At 37.9% G+C, this 20549-nt stretch overlaps 2 protein-coding genes across 3 annotated transcripts in view; one reads left to right on the top strand and one right to left on the bottom strand.

Annotated features, from left to right (window-relative positions):
* Window positions 1–4365, top strand: part of LOC139954390 (Fanconi anemia group D2 protein-like) — a 36058-nt gene extending 31693 nt beyond the window's left edge. The window contains exons 38-39 of the mRNA XM_071954162.1: window positions 174–281; window positions 950–4365. Coding sequence (XP_071810263.1) covers window positions 174–281; window positions 950–1015 — 174 coding nt within the window. The 3' untranslated portion in view covers window positions 1016–4365. The remainder of the gene's footprint in view (window positions 1–173; window positions 282–949) is intronic.
* Window positions 4366–4537: 172 nt separating this feature from the next.
* The window catches only part of LOC139954389 (uncharacterized), a 41918-nt gene continuing 25906 nt past the window's right edge, over window positions 4538–20549 (bottom strand). Inside the window, exons 17-28 of one of the 2 annotated variants that reach the window (XM_071954161.1) lie at window positions 19658–19940; window positions 18860–19109; window positions 17774–17960; window positions 16870–16980; window positions 16226–16340; window positions 15051–15191; window positions 13721–13923; window positions 13127–13298; window positions 10559–10721; window positions 10286–10338; window positions 9280–9549; window positions 4538–8395 (exon numbers count right to left, since the gene is read on the bottom strand). In XM_071954161.1, coding sequence (XP_071810262.1) covers window positions 8292–8395; window positions 9280–9549; window positions 10286–10338; window positions 10559–10721; window positions 13127–13298; window positions 13721–13923; window positions 15051–15191; window positions 16226–16340; window positions 16870–16980; window positions 17774–17960; window positions 18860–19109; window positions 19658–19940 — 2052 coding nt within the window. In that variant the 3' untranslated portion in view covers window positions 4538–8291. Of the gene's footprint in view, window positions 8396–9279; window positions 9550–10285; window positions 10339–10558; window positions 10722–13111; window positions 13299–13720; window positions 13924–15050; window positions 15192–16225; window positions 16341–16869; window positions 16981–17773; window positions 17961–18859; window positions 19110–19657; window positions 19941–20549 lie in introns of both variants that reach the window. The other variant, XM_071954160.1, reaches the window with a different exon arrangement.

A 20549-nucleotide genomic window follows, 5' to 3' on the forward strand; every position in this document is an offset into this window, starting at 1 on the left:
CGTTGCGCAGCTGAAGAAAAAGACCTATTACAAAAGGAACAACAGGGTCCTTGGTTCGGTAAAGGTCATCAGTTGGAAAACGTGTACAAAACCAATGGGAGCTGTTGCCAAAAAGTTACAATGGGAGACTGGCGCGTTAACCCTATTGACTTTGTTTATTTGTCCTCATACAGGGGGAGGAGATCTTAACACAGCAGACTAATGACTCGGACAGCGAGGCGGGGGATGATGATGAGGAAGAATTAGTACTATCTGATGACAGTAACAGCGATCACGAAGAGGTATGATAATAATATTAGACCGTTTTTATGTTGCGCTTTTCACGCCCGAGGGGCGTCTCAAAGCACTTCCGTCATTATTACCCCTGGTCACTGGGTCTTAAATCATTCCTTAAACCATCTCAGCTCCTTGGGGAGTATACAGCCTGTGGGCAATATATGCTGTACTCGGCTAAATCAATCACAAGAACCATCTCTGCCCTCACAGGTACCCATTTACCCCTGGGTGGAGAGAAGCAATTATAGTTAAGTGTCTTGCTCAGGGACACAAGTGTCACTACTGGGATTCGAACCTACACTCTGCTGAACATAAGCATCAGAGCTTGAATTCGGTGCTCTTATCCACTCAGCCACGACACCTCATGGTAGAGGTTTCTTTCATCACTGAACCCTTGCATGCACCATTTATTTTAGTGATAAATTAATCTAACAGACACATAATTGTTTACTCAGTTTTACAAAAGGTACCCCCAAACACAGGTCACACTAGCCCCCTCAAGAGTCCTCTTTCCTATTCTGAAAACTGTGTGGCCGTGCGATATTTTTTTCTTCTCATTTTACAACTATTTTACTGAAGGGATATAAACCGGTCGCTAGCGACCGTCTAGTGCATGGAAGTGTTAAACCAGGTTGAACTAGGAATTATTTTGTTGTATGTTCCTGTTTTACAGCCAACAACACCCAATGATCAGGAGAAGGGGGACAACGATGAAGAATCTTACAGCGAAAGCTTCTAACCATATACAATCGCATGGAGAGCTCCTGGTATCACCAAACACTATGGAAATTATATGTTATTTCAGATGATCAAAGTAAGACGTTTAATGTGTTTAAAAGTGTCCTGATGGTTTTGCCTTTTGGGAAGGTAGCCAATTGCTGGTTGCCTTGTGAAAACAGTCAATGGCTTTTGGGTTTGCCTTTAGGGTACACGGCCAAAAGACTGCTGGATACAGTATGCGTTTTAAGAAAATAGCTAAAGGCTGTTGGTTTTGCCTATTGGGGAAATAGCCACAGGTTTTTGGTGTTGCCTTTTCAGGCTTTAGTGCACACAGCTTTAATATTAACCAAAATGCACACATACATGTACAGTACATGTGGGGGCTAAAATTACCTCAAAGGTTGACCTACTTTAACAGGAAGGTCATAGTAAAGGTCATGTCATAAATTAACATTTCCTACTGTTTTCCATGTTTACTTTATACTTTCTACATTTGTAAAACATAAGAGAAAATAAAAAAAATGTATTTATGTATCATGTTATAATTTGACATTTGTATTACTGGTGGAAACACCAAATACTCAACAATGTTACAATAGGCTGATGAAGGATGATTAATCCTAAAAAAAGAGAGTCTACATGTACTATAAGGTTTTTGTGTGTAATAAGAGCATTTGTGTAAAACAATTGTAAAATCAGAAATTTACCAAAAAGATGTATGCCTATCAACTGGTTTACTGCAGTCGAAGTAGAAACATAACTGTATACTACATGTGTACACAAGAAAAATCTATGCATTTAGCAGCAATATTGAGAAACATTCAAGATTTTTTAGTCCTTTCCATGAAAAATATGCTCATTTCGTTCTCGCATGCAAACAGATACCTAGTAATGCTATTGCTTGGCAAATGCCATAGAGTAATGCACTAGCCAGATGCACAAAATGCACGAAATACATGACGTTTCCTCTTTTTGCCAACCAGTAGTGTTAATGTGCACGCTTTACGTGCAACTTATGCCTGCCACAAGGAGGTTCTATTGGTAATTTGAAGTGTAAGACAATAAATGGTACTGGTAGCACTTAAAGACTAAACTAAATGCTTTAGCTGCTTTCATAACAACACCTTTTCTGTGTAGTTATATTTGACTTAATTGTATTTTTCAATATTTTCCAAAATGTTTCTTATTTCAGGTTTAAAAAGATTTGAGTAAACAGAACGGAGGATCAAATCCATGGTTATTAATAATGGTACTAAACATCTCTTCTTTTCTTAACGGATTTCTTTGTAAACAGTGATTAAATTTTCAAAGAGAAAAATTGTTCAAATCCTTTCAAAAAAAGAAAAATTAAAAAAAAACGATAACTTTTTCTATTTGACTTAATACACCAAAGACCATTTTAATCGGAAACATTTTGTACCCCTTTTATAACCGTGATAGTAATAATATGCAAATGTTAGATTCATATGCGTGTTTGTTTATGAATAAAACCACAAGGCAAAATCTGGACTAGTCCATTCCTAAAGGTGAAGCCGAGTGGAATGGGAAAGCCAACAGGGATAATAATAATGGCTTCTTAGTTCTTATAGAGCGCTCGGATCAGTCTCTCAGTGTCACTCAAGTTGCTTCAATATTCAGTATTTTCCTGCAAGGTACACATGTATGTTGGACTACATACACTTGAACTACGAGACCTACTTCTTTTACATAACATACGTAATGGTTTACAAGGTGCTGCTGGTACAATATGCTCCCACTCAAACCAGGAACACTGGGGCAAACCCCTTTGCTTTTTACAGGCATTACACAACACACGGGACCAACGCCTGCACTCCTCATCCAAAGGAGGAAGCACACTCTGAACACAGAAACATCAGAGTTTGAATCTTGTGCTCTTAACCGCTAGGCCATGGTGAGCCTCTGAAGACACCAGCATTGTCCGCTGTGTCACTACCTCACTTGCCGAGTTTGGGACAAACAGGTGGAGAAGATTAGTTTGGAAGCATCCAATAATTATCCATATTAAACTCCAATATTATACCAAGATTGTTGTAATGCGAAGAAGTTAGCTGAATCGGGTTGATGGAGATCATGCAGCATGGTCTCCACGAAGCTATATTCACACAGAATAAAAAACCAACGCCATACAAAACAGATTGTGTAAACCTCAATTTTATTAGGACATCATTACAGGGTGTAGTTACATTATGATGCAGAAGGTGACTCAATGTAGTCTTGAAGGCACTGGACACTCTTGGTAATTACTCAAAATATTTGTCGGCACAAAAACGTTCTAGGTAGCAAGCACTGGAGAGCTATTGATAGTATAAAACATTGTGAGAAAAGGTTCTTTCTGAAGTAACATAGTTTTTGAGAAAAGTAATTTCTCACTCGTCAAGTTCAAATTTTCACAGGTTTGTGTTGTTATGCATTGTTGTGATACGCAAAGTAAGAATACTGTTGTTTGATATTAAAGTGCCTTTAATAGGAGATTTATACTACAATCAATTTGATGTCATTTTGAAGTTTGTATCAAGTATTAATGCCGATACATAATCAACATGTTTCTACTTTCAAATGTATTCATAATAAACATAGAGATTACTGAAGATGTGCGTTGTTTGTTTCTGCTTGCTTTAGTTTCCAATAGAATCATTTCTTAAGTAACTACTGGAATGAAACTAGGCACGTAGCGGTACCTGCTGCAAAAATATAGGAATCAAACTGCCTCTAGCTTCCGGGCAATCTCGGTGGTTTAGTTGGTAAGACATAGCTCTATTCCATGTGAGTAATATGCCTGTGATTTTTTTTTCTTCTAGAACTCTAGAAAAGTTTTGAGTATACAGTGCTAACACACATCAGTGTATGGGTAAAAGCTAAAACCTAGAAAATAGGCAGGCCTTACAGAATCTTAATGCAACCAAGGCTCTCGCTTGATCATGGAAATATGCAACACTCCATGCCCACAACAGGCACTACCTGTCAAAACTGGAAACTGGGTTCATTTGCTCATCAATTAAGAGCTTTTGAATAACACTACGAGTATGACCGAGCCACTCGCTCTGCAAGCACAGACGACTCAACAAGGTGCAATCAGAACACTCGCTGGTAAATGATTTCATTTAAGTTATAATGGTTGTGAAGCCAAGGACTCTCAGGAAGCAAATTTAATCGCTGTAAGAAGGAAGTTTGAGTTTAAGAGATGGGTGAAAAACCCAAGAGAATTACGTCGGGCGAAAACTTGCGCAGTCAGGTAGAGACAATGGTTTCCCATTGTTCTGCAAATTGGTAAAGTACAATATTTGATCATAAATAAGGCATCATTTTAAACACTTAATACATAAAATACTGTTAAATAAAGTATTATTTTCTCAATAAATAAATAAATCTATATCATAACTCTATACATTATTTAAATATACATACACACTATCAAGGCACGTAAATATAGTAATACTTCAAGAAACACACAGTTACTACATCGCATTTGTTCAAATTCAGCCTGGGTGTAGTAGGGCCATATTTAATGGCTCTGCTTACCGCTGAATATTCTTCGTTTACATGGCAACATCGAATTTCTGCATGAGCTGTGTAACCGAAGAATGCCTAGTAACGTCGAGTACACACGCACAAATTTCCCACTAACCGGTGAAATAATCTTGCCGTAAGTGCTGAATTCCCTGCCTTTGTAAGCGCCAATTGTTTGCTTAAGGTAAAGCAGAGCCATGAAATTTGGCCCTGAACTGGAGTCCGCATAAGCAAACGTCCCCTCACTGTACAATCCTGAAATCCCAAACCCAACAAGAACTATTCAAATTTTCTTTATGTAATCACAATTATTTGGTAACTACCAGAAAATCCAGAGACAGAGTAATTCCAATTGGAGGCCCAAGGATGAGGAATTCCATTCCACACTCCATCAAAAATTCTTACTCCATGATCAAGTTCAAAGGGTCATTAAAGATGTAATATTATAACATGTGAAATAGTAGTCTATTTGGTAAGACACTGCTCTAGAAGCAAGGGTCGTGGGTTCGAATCCCACCTGAGAAATATGCATGTGGTAGTGTTTTCACAAAACTCGGGGAAAGTACTGAGTATACAGTGCTAACACACATCGGTGTATGGGTAAAAACAAAAATTAATCTGTAATTTTCTTCCTGGATTGGCCTACGTACATGTGCTTGTCGGGGAGAGCCCACTTCAGCGGGACTCTCTTTTTTTCTGAATGCTGCAGCGTGGGTTTGGGCACGCACGTGCTTGTGATAAAGAGCCTGGCTTTTGCTTGGCTCTCTCTTCCCTTCTCTGATGAGTGCTGCTGTCTGGTCTGGCAGAGGCTTTTCCAATTGGTTTCACTTGTTTCCTGATATTATTGCCATTGTTGTATTTTCTTTGAGCACTTTGTAATATGAAAAGGCACTATACTATTATTGTTATGTTTACTATTATTATAACAACCAAGACACTTTAGTACTATTGTTTAAAAAATTATCATATTTCAGGTACTGACTTCAGCTGATTTGATCCCAATAACTAGATTAAAACGTTCATTATCTACTTCTATAAATTCAAGAAAGTTTTAAATTAGCATTTAAGGTATTGCACGAACAAATCTGCCAATAATACTAAGTGGCGAGTTATTTTAAAACTAAAAAAGCCAAGATCCAGACAATTTTCTTGTCGCATCAGGCTATTTACAAGGGATTATCTATGCTATAATTGCATTTTGTGCACTGTCAGTGGCAAATGCCAAAGTTGCTCATTTTGAAACAGCATCATTGGTCAATTTTTTTCTGATAAAATAAGATTTAGAAATAATTTCCTTTAGCGCAAACCGTGCCATACAACTGTAGTGAGTTGAATGAATCTTCAACTTTCTCCGTTATTCATGGTGCCACAAATTAAAATGATAATTGTCTTCTTAAACTCTTGCTGCTGTATCACCTAACACTTTCCTTCAACTACACTTATACTCCCATTGTAGTTAGTTATTTTCAAAATTTCAATCTTGTCATCAGAGTGGGAATTTAAACAACAGCCTTACTGGTTAAAGTACCTGCATTAAAGCCCTTTTCACACAAGGGAAATTAGCAGGGGGTCCATGGTCCTAATAACACAATGTGGTAAAGTCCACATTGGTGAAATGCAGCTCTAGACAAGCACGGGTCCCTAGTCTTTTTTTGACCATGATTGAGATCAGCAACATGATAAAAACACAACGTGAAAATGACACCAAGATTGTCGGTGCATACCGTGTGAATGAACTGGAGCTACCACGCATGCGCTAAAAGAGAAAATGAACATTTATAGTGCCATGTCTGTCATAAACAGACAACACTCCTGGCGCCCAATTAACAAGCTTGTAAAGAATGTTTTCATATTACATCTTTAAAAAATGACACACAGTTCTTATATGGCACTTTATCACACCCGAGTTCTAAGCACTCCACCCTCCACAAGGAGAAAATGGGTACAAATGAGGCTAGCGATTATTATATAACTGACATACAGATCCTTGCTTTTTGATTGGTGGAACTTACTTCACGTGACATTCACTATTACTCCCATCCGCACCGGCGATCAAAAAGACCAGGGCCCATTTTCGTAACGCTGCTTAGCGGCCGATTTTATGCTTACTGTGCAATTTCTATTTCATAGCGCTGCTAACCATAAGCAAACGAAAAGGCATGCTAACCTTCCGGTGCTTACCGCACGAAAATAAATGACGTCACAATGCAAATCCACGGTAAACACGCAATATGGCCACCCAATTTTTCTGCTAACCTGTTAGATACGCCAAGGCTTAAGCAAATTTTTCTGCTACAGTAAGCATGCAACTTTGCTTACTGTTAAGCAGCGCTATGAAATTGGGCCCTATTCGCCCATGGGCAATAGCATTTCCCATTCAAACAGTTAGGATCATCCTTGTTCCCAATGTTTTTGAGCAGTACAGCGCCGCCGCGCCACTGCTAAAACAAAGGAGCACCTGTGCAAAAGAATGTGATCCGATTGCTATTAAATTTGTGCATTGTTGCCGCTACGCTCGCATCCATTTCTGATATTGATTTAAAATACATCAAATGACAAGGATCTATATGTCAGTTATATAAAACTTCGCCTCGTGAAATGGAACAGTCCAAATTTTACCTTGTGATAATATTCCTCCCATTCTACTCTGAGCCACTCAATATTTGTATATTATTATGATTGATTTAATGTCAAATGGGGCACTGTGGCTGCATAGGAGTTATAACAGTTACTGGAATGATCTCTACCAAAAGAGAAGCTAAAAGAAGTTGTTAAGTCATATACTGCAAAGGACACCCCATGACAGGACTGCCTAGACAGGGTTTAGCAAGCCCAACCAACATGACAAAACTAGCCAAGGTGGCACCACAACTGTTGTGTGTGTCCAATGAATAATGAATTTCATATGTGAGTGATAAAATGACGATCTTCAAAACTTACTTCACAGTTGCATTTTTGAAAGAGCAGCATCTCAATATTGGTGGCAGTTGTAAAATTGCTTGTGATTCTTCCTATAACCCGAGTGTGTACAGAATAGCTTGTGAATGACCCGAGTGCCATATACCAGTGTATGCACCAATCCCGTCACGCACCAGGTGCGCAAGTGTTGAGCACCGCGCGCCATTTCCTGCGGTGTCTTCAGTGCCTAGATTGTGCGCAAAAAAACACTGCAGTTGTTAATTTGTGCAGTAGAGGGCGACACCAATTTTGTTTGTCGGATTGGTCTATACCAACCCTTTAGTCTTGCAGGGACATATTATGCCAGGCATTTGCCAATTCACTCATGAAATCAGAGCAATTCCATCAATGGCTACCATCAACCAGAGGGGGATCAACACAACCGGGTACTGGGGAACTCCAGAAAACTTACAATATAAGCAGGGATTTTTGGCACTGTACTATGGGCTCAAACTAAAAACTCTGCAACTTCATTAGCACAAAATATACATTAATTATTTTCGCCACCCTCCTGAATGTACATGTATCTACAATATTGCAATAAAGAAGAAATCACATATTCCTCACCTTTCCTAAATCTAGCATCACACAACAAAAGTACTTACATTATATGTACACAGTGAGTAATTTGGTTGTAAAGGTGCATTCTTGACATACTCGCACGACACAGTTTTCAAAAATATTTATAGCACACTTTGTGCATGACATTAAAAATGGCACTAAGAGAGTGAATTGCAATATTGAAAGTTGAAATTGATGGAATTCACTTCAAAACAAGACCCTCGGAGTCTGATGGGTGTTTTGTGTTCTTAGGTGCAGCCCTCAGATCCGCCATTGGCAGCACACGTTGGCTGGCAGCAAGTGTTCCAATCCAGGACCTTTTCAGCGCCCTTATAGATACCACTCATAGTAGCTGTACAAAGAGAAAACAGTCAAATTTGAAACTTGTCACGGGTTATATATTCCCTCAGTCTTCAAATTAAGCGATGGCAATATTTTTTTTATAAAATAACAATCTAGCATAAGTATTTAAACTGTATCCATAAATGATATGCAAAAAATTTTTAATGGTAGGCCTGACACTATGACCCCAGAGTCTTTCTCAAAAGCTAAATGACATCACAACACACATACAAAATAATTTGGAAAGTAAAACCAATACTAAAAACTGTTTTAGAGAAACTCATTAGAAGAACAATTAGGAAGCATGGTCCCCAGACAAACATGCCCATTGACCCCGATCCACGGGAAAGGAAATAATGTTATCAACAATATCAAATGGTCAGCCTCATGAAACAAGGAAGGGCTCAATGAGGGCGCTATATCAAGTAATTTACACAAGGAATTGCAAGGGTTGTGGGTTCAAGTCCCACTCCAGTAATAGTCTGTGATTTTCTTTCACCGGACTCTGGAATGTACCGCATATACAGTCCTAACAAACATTAATGCATAAGGGTAGAAAGCAAAATTAATATTCTTTATCCCTGGTGCAAATTTAACATTACACAAAACACACTACTATTACAAAAAGAAAGGTATACAAATCAGTTTAAAATCTGCAAAACAATTACTACCGGAAAATGACAAGCAAATATAGAAATATGCAATCACATTCTTAAAGCAATTATAACCGGAAAATGACAAGCAAATATAAAAATACGCGATCACATTCTTAAATCAAAATGCAAATTCGACATCGATTTCAAAAGCAGAAAACAACAATAATCAAGGGGTAAAAACAAATTACATTCTGAATCCCCGATGTTAAATGAAACATCTATGAAACATAAAACTTACCTTTGAAATCACTGCTGGTGTACACAGAGTTAGCAAGATCATCAGGGTTTGAATATTTGAAGGTCTCTGTGGACATGAACGGTACGGTCACAGCCGCAACGAAGCCCTCGCTGGCGGCCGCCGTGTCGTATTCACTCGTAGGTATTAGGTACCAGCTTCCTTGAGGCTCGTCAGCAGCTGCGTAAGAGTCTGGTGAATTGCTCAAGATGCCGTACAGTCTACCAGTGCTTGGCAGGAAGCCGATGATGTTACGGAGTCTGGAATCAAGACCTAGTAAAACCAAGAATTCAAAATTGTAATTTTCTTGTATTGACCCCTTACACCAATGTCAGATAATAAAAACAATATAATACCATAGATGGGAATTTGCAGTTGATAAGACACTGCCTTTAAATTGCAAAGGTCGTGTTTTACCAACCAAAAGAGTGTGCTGGTACACTCCAGGGTCTTTCTGCCAGGCGAGATACGACACTGGTCATCAACTTTACATGTATCAAGATATTGAAATAGATTCAAGAGTTATACAAAACTAACAAATTAACAAGTTTTGAGACTTGGCCCTTTTTTCTTATCAAAAGTTGATAAAAAGTATCTACATGTACAAGAGGCAATGTCCAAACAATAGAACATTGAGTGTAATTCTACATCAGGCCGTGTACAAATCATCCCAGGCTCTGTGGCCCTTTCTAAGCCCGATGTCACAGGTCACATTAATCGTAACTTAACTAAATTTAAATGAATTTAAAAAGCGCTTTAACACTGTTTCAAAGCGCTGTACGGTCAAGAAAAACATTGAAATGCAGGATTAAAAAACATGAGCAAAAATAGCATTATGGTTTTTTTTTAAATACACAACAATTAGAAAAGGTAGCAAAAAATTGTCCACAATTTTCTATAAGAAAATCAGAATCACCTCAAAGACAATCAATACTTCTTCACAAATTGTTTCGATATTTCTCTCTTTTTCTTTCCCTGGCCATTTATCTTTGATCTTTTGCTTACTTACCAATCCAGTTTTTGTCCGCGTATTTCATCATGTAGCAGTGCATGTCTGGTTTCCTGCAGGTAAGATTTTGAAGAATATAAAATAACATAAACACGATTTCTCATACTGATATGTTTTAAATACATAAATCAAGTTTTGTTTTAACTGTATGCTTTTTTCCCACTTCAGCACTGTGTGGACATGTGTAAGTCCACACAGCGTATCTAGTCTCATATTACGTGGAATTCTTTTGTTCTCAGGTCCCCAGTTTGTACATAGCATTAAAACACCTACTTCCATTGGATGGTATAAACCGATGGGTGAATCTCTTTCCGCATGCCGCTCTTGCCGTGAGTTATCATGTCACATACAAACAGCGTCGATGTTTCTGGATCTACAAGAAATCCTCTCTCATAAGCTTCGGCAAGAGGCGTGATGGTCTCTGGTGGGCACACATCTGTTAAGACAGATCCCCAATAAATTGGCAAGTTAGTTAAAGGATTCAATGATTTCATTTGTAAAGTACACAAATCCATAAAAGTAGGCCTAAGCTAAGAAAAAATACAGAACATGTACCCGTAGTAGAGAAAGACAATGCAAATTCAAAATATATATTGTACACACGTGTACAAGAAAAATATTGAAAAGTAAGCTAAGCTATAAAGACTAAACTTGTATGTAGTAGGGAAAAAGAAACACTTGAACGTATGCAGTATCTACTGTACACTTGTACATATGTACAATAGGCCTAAACAAAATTTAAAAGTAAGCCTAAGCTAAGACAAAACACAAAACATGTAGTAGAGAAGTAAGCAATTTGTTTATGTTGTGGTTATATCCACTGTGTACAACAAACAAAATTGAAAAGTTAGCCTAAGCTAAGAAAAAATTACAGAATATGTAGAAGAGAAATACAATGCAAATGGAATATCACCTGTAAGTATGTACAATAAACAAAATTTAAAAGTAAGCCTATACGCTAAGACAAAATACAGCACATGTAGTAGAGAAATAAGCAATTTGTTTATGTTGTGGTTATATCCACTGTGTACACAAACAAACTTTAAAAGTTAGCGTAAAGCTAAGAAAAAATACAGAACATATAGTGGAGAAATACAATGCAAATGGAATATCTACTGTACATGTATGAATGTACAATAAACAAAATTGAAAAATAAGCCTAAACAATAAGACAAAACACAGAACATGTAGTAAGGAAATACAATCAAATGCAATATCTGAGGAAACATCAGGGTAAAAACAACTTGATTAAAAAGGTGTGTTTCAATTTTTTTTATTTTTTTTTGTTAAAAAAATAGTGCACATGTGTCAAGTATATAATATTATATAAAAAATTTGTAGCAGAAAAGATTGCTAAGCACATAAAAGTCTTGCTTGCTTAGCAGGAACAGTTTACAAGCTAAAGTTACATTGAAGTGTGCATTGGGTGCCTGGTGTCCCACTCAATGTTCGCTTAGCAAAGAAATGGCAACATTTCAAATGTTACAATTCACTCCAATTCAATTCACTCCAATTCAATTCAATTCAATTCAATTCAATTCAGTTCAATTCAGTTAAGTTCAATTCAATTCAATTCAATTCAGTTCAGTTCAATTCACTTCAGTTCAATTCAGTTCAATTCAGTTCAATTCAGTTCAATTCAATTCAATTCAATTCAATTCAATTCAATTCAATTCAATTCAGTTCAGTTCAATTCAATTCAGTTCAATTCAATTAAGTTCAATTCAATTCATTTCAGTTCAATTCAATTCAATTCAATTCAATTCAATTCAATTCAGTTCAATTCAGTTCAATTCAGTTCAGTTCAGTTCAGTTCAATTCAATTCAGTTCAATTCAGTTCAATTCAATTCAATAACACACAATTCCCATTTTCAGCCTATAGTTTAAACAACATTTTTATAGTGACAATTCAAATGACACTGAGTTCAACATTATCATCAATATCAAGAAAATACAATGAGGTTATAAATGTGAAAGGCATGTTCGGAAAAAGTCAGTGTAAAGGGCTGATCTGAAACACAAAATAGTGACAATTCAAATGACACTGAGTTCAACATTATCATCAATATCAAGAAAATACAATGAGGTTATAAATGTGAAAGGCATGTTCGGAAAAAGTCAGTGTAAAGGGCTGATCTGAAACACAAAATTCATGATTACAAAAATTGTACACCAATAGTTCAAACAACACTTATGTCCACACTGTCATTGATAAAGAAAATACCACACTGATAACAAAAAGGAACATGTTAAAAAGAAGCAAGGAAACATGTCAAAAAGAAGTAAACTTGTCAAGGGCACCTACATGAAGTATTCAAAATATTCAAAATTTTACAAGAACAGTTGAAACAATGAAAAACAACAATACAAATAGGCCATAATAAACAAGTTCAAGCCGTGATTTTGAAAAAGAAATTCTGCTGTGGGGCGCACCCCCCCATTAACTCTTTCCTGCGCTGTAGCGCTGTATCAACTATAAATCCCTTCAGAAAAATATGTCTTAAGCAAAAATAAAGATCACACGGCCACACAATTTTCAGAATGGGAAAGAGGACTCTTGAGGTTCTATGTGACCAATCCTTTGGGGTCGCAATTTGCAAAAAGACAAACAAAGGCAATGAATGTGACCATATGATAATTTTATCAGTAAAATAAATAGTGCATGAAAAGCAGCAAATCAAACGGTAGAGTAAAGCTTTAGACCATGTCCAAATGGTGGATACGACTACAGCTATGGCTAGATTGCGTAGTCGCTAAATGTTGAAGCAACACCCTGAGCAATAGCCACAGTCGCAGCTACCATTTCAGACACGACCCGTACTTACCATTTGCAACCTCACCATCTATTGGGCAGCCAAGCAGCTCAATCCTGAGTGCGTTGTACCATTTAGATGCTGTCGTATAGTCATAGGCAGTCAAGTTGAGCACGACGTAGCGTGTCTTTGCAGGTTTGTAGAGGACGTGGTCCACGATGGTATCGTGACTCGCTGGAGAGTCCTTTTTGTGGTCAAACTAAGAAAGAGATGATAATTCATAATGAGAGTTGATGAGGGACAGAACAAAAGTAGTGGTATAGAAAGGTTTGCAGTAACTACCTCAACTCATTAGAGATAGTCATTACATGGTGTTACAGCAAACCTTTCAATATCGTATTTCCACCATGCAAAGTTTAAAATCCTACTTTAAAGTAGTGGTGAAAAGAAAAAAAATATTTATAGCTGTTGCAACCAAAAAAGGGACTTATGCTAGAATGCAAAAAATAGTTCATGGCCTGCCATTTCATCACTCGCAGAATCTCGCAGAATGTCTTTTTCCCTATTTTTCACTGCTGTTACAGGATTTATTTTACAAGACCAGAGTTTACTGCCCGAAAGCTAAAATCACTGCGATCCAGTGTCAAATTTCAAGCCCCGATATAATGAGCTATGACCTACTATTTTGTTGTTTTCAGGGGTGGCCGCTGTATACAGAGTGTCGTCCAGGCTGAACAGGATTTCAAATTCTCCCAGGTCCCCGTCAGCGGCAGGGTTAATCCCACCTTGAGTCTGGAGACCGGTGAGAACTGACATCTTTCCCAAGTCAACCTTTAGCCATCGATCATAAAGGAAGGGTCCAGCCCTCGCTAGCGTCTTCCAAGCTGGTAACAAAAATATTACATTGAGTTTATACGTTTGGTTGTAGAGTTATTTGTGATTATCAAAACAAGTACACTACAATACAAAACAATAAGCTTTATTGTCCTTGCATGGGAAATTCCTTTGGCCTTTTTTGCTTACATAAAAACACACCAATATAAAATACCAACATTAAAAAGGGGTTAAACGGTACAATAGAGAAAGAGTAGGCATAAATACAAAGATAAAAAGTGAACCATAGACAGACAAAAGGGCAGGGACTAAAAAGTACACTTTTAAAACACTAGTAACATTAATAGTAAAAAGGCATTTGATTTTGAGACCTCAATAGGGTTAGAGCCCAAATATGTGGCAAAATTTTTGAATTGATACGGAATGTGCATACTAAATAATTAACAAAAACAATTAAACAACATTTTATAGTGCATACACATTGAAACCAACATTTTAAAACGATCAAATACAATTAATTTATAAAAATAAAAGTATAATTTTTTTCCACTTTCACTTGTATTATAATTAGTAATGTTAGCTCAGGTTTTGAACCTATGCCAACCTTTTTGATGAAGTGGAAGTAAGTCTTGCGGCCATTTGCAGCCGCTTTGTTCTCCATAATAAATAATAACAAATTATTTATAATGTGCCTATTCCAGAAAAAGCTGTTACAGGTACATGACAATGTTCATTTAAACAATGAAACCATGACAAAAACCACATTACACATTATGACAAAGAAAGAGGACCAAACCTATGAAGTAACAATAAAACTATACATTACAATGTTTAAAAATGCACAGAACAACCAAGAAAATACGAAAAAGAGACAACCAAAATTGAAAGCTCAAAAGTCAGGCAAAGCAATGCAGATCAAAGGCGAAATGTAAAAAAAAAAAAAAAAAACTATTAAAAATCTTATTACACATTAGAACAATAAATCAGGCATGCAACTGCTATTAGGCTAAATAAAATAAACGAAAAAAAAAAGAAAAAAAAAAAGTTTTTGTTTTTTTGTTTTTTTCTTCTTTCTTTTTCACGTAAAACAAAAACCAAAAACGCGGAATTCCGTGGAAACGCGGAAGAGTTGCATGCCTGATAAATACTGAAAGTATAAAACTCTTGTGTACAGTACCTGAGCCTCCCCTGAGTCTTGCATGATGTCCCTGTGCAGAGTCATCTGGTGAGAATGAAGCCGTAATCTGGCAGTCAGTGATGGTGTTGTCTTCCATCCCAAGAGGTACTGGTGACGGGCAGCTTGATGGGTCACTTGGAGCTGTTAGGAGAAAACGTTTACATATAAGACATTTTGTCTGGGGTCAAAAAGCACCCTCACTCTATTCAAAGGAGGCAAATTATTGGACGAAAGCTGTTCTTGTGCGTAGACAACTTGCGCATGACCTCAGCGTCCCTGTAAGGAGTCTATTCTTTAGGGGGTGGTCCGATTTCAAGTCAATCTGTAATTCACTTTATGCAGGGCTCTCTCTTTAAACTAGCCCGATGTACATGGGTAGTAAAAACTGCGATGAGCTATGAGCACCTCTTCTCAATTGGGCCTTCTGGCTACTAAAAACTCTGCAACCTACTTATGCTTTATGGCTCATATTTCTTCCTTTTCATATGTGAGTAATAAACTTTAAAAAATATAACTTATTTTTGAATGTGTGATTGAAATTAACTATTGAACTGGTTGTGATCACTACCATTAATACATCAGAATATGGGATCGGGACGCGCATACACCGCGGCCGTCTGAGCCTTTTTTTCAGATTTTGTTGATACAAAAAGCTGCAGAATGCAGTTGTTTTTCAGATGACTAGCCCACTAATAACTAGCCTGAATATCTGACGTCACACTTTGAGGCTTGTGAATAACGCCAGAAAGATACACTTCTGACAACGCATGTTAAGATTCTGGGCTACTTTCAACGGACAAGTAAAACCCACAATTAACTAGCCTGTTGGGCTACTTAACAAAAAGCTAAAGCATGACAGACTGTCTGTGGTATGTGATTCTTGGATTTTACCTACACTGATATGTGATACACACTGAAACCCCAGTGTTAACCCCCGAGTCCCTAAAAAAAAACAATTAACAGGCTCAATATCTGTGATAAGATAAGCTTTGAAAAGAGATTTGAATTTTGTGGTACAAAGACAAGATCTAAGATTAAGTGGTAGAGAGTTCCAGATGTGTGATGCAGCTGAAGAAAAAGACTCCCTGTCTCCCCATGAGTGTCGAGACTTGGGTTCAATGAGGAGAAGCATGGGTTGGTTCATCTATTGTGGCAATGATAGCCGAAGGACGTACCTGGTATGTATGGATAAGGTACAGTGAAGTCGTATGTGGTGTAGTCCATGGGTTCACTGAAGTAGAAGCCCTCCGAGTAAATACTTAAATCATGATGTGGCATGTTAAACACCACCTGAAATGTACAAATTAAAAATGACGAAACATTACTAACAACAATATCAAAGAAGAAAAACATCATGAAAATGCATCAATAAAAAACTAAAGTAATTTGTTGATACTGTGCAAGGCCATATTTTAGCGAGGTACTTGACCTACATGTGTACATGTAATCAAACACTCCACTGTGCTGATGTGTTTACCCGCAAATTTATTTTGGACAGACTTATGACAGGCGTTTTTTGGCACCCTGAACAACTAAGCAGTATCTTCTGATTGACAGCTTTATGAAAGCTTTATGTAGTCGGGCCCTGGGCCCAACTTCACCAAGCTTAGATGCATAGGAACTCAGTAAGCACAAGAATCTTGCTAAGAAAAAACAGGTAACCAGCCAACATTCCATAAAGTTTACACTGTTGCAACTGGTGGCATACTTAATTTTTGGCTTTGCAAAGAAATTTGTGAAGCAGTATCTTCTTCTTATCAAATTTAAGAAATCAGGCCCCCGACACAAAAAAAATCCATAACCAATGCCTGTTAATTACCTCTATTGGTGTAGTTGCCTTCCAGTTCTTATTCAGTTTGTATAAGTAGTTACTCTTAATAGATGTCTCAATGTTGAAAACAATATTATCAGTGAAACACATCGATGGAATCTGGAAATAAGATAAAGACATTACTGTCAGAATGAGTCGGAACTATAGAACCCAAACAGCGCCCTCAATTAGGCATTTGGGTCTTTCCACTCTAACTTGAAGGAGTTCCACATAGCAACCTTATTTTATTTTACCCTCATTGGAAAGAGCGGGGCCCAATTTCCTGGCTCTGCTTATCGTAAGCAAAGAATCAACGTTTGCAGATAAGCAGGGAATTCTGTGCTTACGTCAAGCATATTTCACAGGATAACAGGAAAATTTTGATTGGGCGCTTGCGCTCGCGTTACTAGGCATTCTTTGCTTACACAGCTGGCGCAGAATTTTTGCGCTTACCCTGCAAACGGAGACTGGTGATTGTAAACACAGAAAATAGGCGGTTAGCAGAGCCATGAAATTGGGCCCTGATCTTTCTCCTTCCAACCAAAGTAAACTTGGATATGAATCTCAACATATGCATACAATAACCAACATGTGAAAATTTCAGCTCAATTGGTCGTCAAAGTTGCAAGATAGTAATGAAAGAAAAAGTTGTGTGCTTTCATGTTTGATTTTGAGACCTCAAGTTCTAAATCTGGGGTCTTAAAATCAAATTCGTGGAAAATTACTTGTTTCTCGAAAATTACATCACTTCAGAGTGAGCTGTTTCTCACAATGTTTTATACTAACAACCTCTCCCTATTACTCATTACCAAGTAAGGTTTTATGCTAATAATTATTTTGAGTACTTACCAATAGTGTCCACTGCCTTTAATTGGCCAGTGGTGTTGAAAGGGTTTGAAAAGGTTAATCTTACCGTAAAGTAGAATCCGGTTCCATCAGAGGAATGGGTCATAATTGTTAGGTTGCTGCTGAGTGAGTATTCTGGCACCATGCTGTCAAACTGGATGTACTGAGGCAGAAAGATGTGTCCTTTCATATTGGTAGCCTCTGCCATGGAGTCTGGGGTATGACTAATGTTGACATTGTACCAAACCTTATCACTGCAGTAATGAAGGTTAACAATTTTGAATTAACGGTAGTCATCTTTCAATGACAAAACCAAGAGTTCCAAAATATGCATAACCTGTCAACACACTGCATTATTACGACTTTATATATAGCCCTGAGCGGACAACATGTTTCAGTCTAGTACACTACAGTTGAAGTACAGGCAAAAAGTAATAATATTAAAAATACAAATCATTTATACATTGCTATACAAAGGACAGAGCGCCTAAGAAAGGGAGGGAAACAAATGAACTAAAACTAATACAAAAACACTCTTACGACTAGCCAAGAAAACATGGCAAAAGGAGGAGCAAGTTAGGATGGTTGTGGGAATTGATGGGTCTTTGAGATGCGTTTGCACTCAGACAAAAGCGCTGCTTTACTAGACTTGTTGGTAGTGTGTTCCATATGCACGTTGAAGCAATTACGAAGGCACTGTCCGCAGCTTTCCTTTTTTAGATCTAGGAATGGAAAGCCGAGTCAAGTCCGAAAAGGAGCGCAGTCGATGTCTGTGTACATCGGGGCAGTACCATTTTGGTAAATGTATCGAACCATCAAGGTAAGAGGGAGCTTGAGCATGGAGAATTTTGTAAATCAGTACACATTTTTAAACAAATTCTATCTAAGTAATCAGGACAGGAATTTCATCTCTTGATTAAAGGGCAAGGGAATTTTCACTCTGCAAAGGGCACTTCCATTGGAAAATCTTAAAGTCAATGTTTGAAGGGGCACAAAGGCCAAAACCAGGGGCAAGAGGGGCCAAGGCCTGCGTGTAATTCCAGGCCTGAGTAATGAAAAAATGGAACTCCCTAGGTACCATGCTCCTCAGTTAAAAGCAGATGCACTGAGACAGACATAATAAAGGGGGGTGGATGTGAAAGCAGTCACCAACCCAAGCAATAGTGTTGACTCTGTGTTGTTATGACTGAAGCCCACGCTGAAGATGGGTTTGTCCATCTCCTCCCTCTCTGCGATGACTTTAAAGTAAGACACCCAAATCACTTCCCCTTGTCCAATGGAGATGTCAGCATTCAGATATTGAGCCGTCCCGTTGCTATTCAGCAAACCACCAGCCATCTGAATATCAATCAGGATGACAATGTCGTCATCTCCCAGTAACCAATTGGTCCCTGTGTATGTCCCTGTATATCAAAGTAAAATTTTATTTTGTAATAACCTCATCTAGCACTTTTCACACCCGAAGGGCTTCTCAAAGCGCTCCAACATCATTACCCCTGGTCACAGGGCCATTCAATTCTTCCCCTTGGGTGCCATTTTCCCCACAAGGGTGTACAAAACCCATGGACCCCCATCACAGTGTGCAACAAATGTTTTGTTATACCTTGGTAAAAAAATTATTCCTCTTCTCGAAATTTCTGTTATCATCTTCAAATATTATTTAGACGGAGTATGCATAGTTTAATAAGCAGACGAACAGTTGTTCGAATACGAAACAATTTTTCACTGTTCCCTCGAACCCATGGCTGTTTCATACAAAGGTATTGTACATCGGTTAACAAAACTCATGTTACCCACCGTGCTATGCAGCCATGGAACATTTGCGTCTTGGTATCACATCACAGGATTAGTTCTCGACCAATAAAACTTCACAATTTGTTACTGAGGTGTAACAAACGTTATTCAAATCTAACTCGCAAAAGGCTAATTCAAACAGATATAATAACAATACCTGTGTGGATGATTTGTCCAAAGTTCAAAACAGCTTGGTTGTTCTGTGTTGTGAGACCACTCGAGGACAGCACAGGGTCCATTGAGCCAACCTGCAAGTTCCGTCCTACATGACTCACTTCCACATTATGGATGGTCATGCCAGCGGTGACGTTGTAAGGCGTGTCAATCTCCAAACGGAACTTCATGTTTGGGTCGGCAATCAACATGGTGATGTTGCATCGTTCAATTTGTTGGGGGCGCATGTAGTAGGATGTGGTCGGGCAACACATCTTGAATGTAGACTGTTTCAAAACAATTCAATACTGGAATTTAGTCCTGGAATTACGCTTAAAGGAACACGTTGCCTTGGATCGGACGAGTTGGTCTATAAAAAGCGTTTAAAACCGTTTGTTATGAAATGCATATGGTTAGAAAGATGTTGTAAAAGTAGAATATAATGATCCACACAAGTATCACTCAAAATTGCATGGTTTTCCAATTACGTCCCGAACTAACACGGTCGGCCATTTTATGTTGACTCTCATAAATGGCGGACCATTTTAGTCGACGAGGTAAAAGGAAAAACATGCAACTTCGAGGCATGTTTGTGTGGATCATTGTATTCTACTTTTACAACATCTTTCTACCCATATGCATTTTATAACGGTTACAAACGCTTTTCAAAGACCAACTCCACCGATCCAAGGCAACGTGTTCCTTTAATAAGCTTCATTAAACAAGTGGTCAAAATAATAATCCTTTTCCGCTTTATCAACTCACACCTGTTACCTCCATGTAATTTCTTGCCCAAAGGACGGTAATAATTGGATCAAGAACAAACCAGTAGTGCAGTTGAGTGCACCAGGCAGATTAACTGCTCATCCATTCAGTGTAATGATCCATGAATAGGC

The sequence above is a fragment of the Asterias amurensis genome, chromosome 2 (assembly GCF_032118995.1).
Source record: "Asterias amurensis chromosome 2, ASM3211899v1".
In the NCBI taxonomy this organism is placed as follows: Eukaryota; Metazoa; Echinodermata; class Asteroidea; order Forcipulatida; family Asteriidae; genus Asterias; species Asterias amurensis.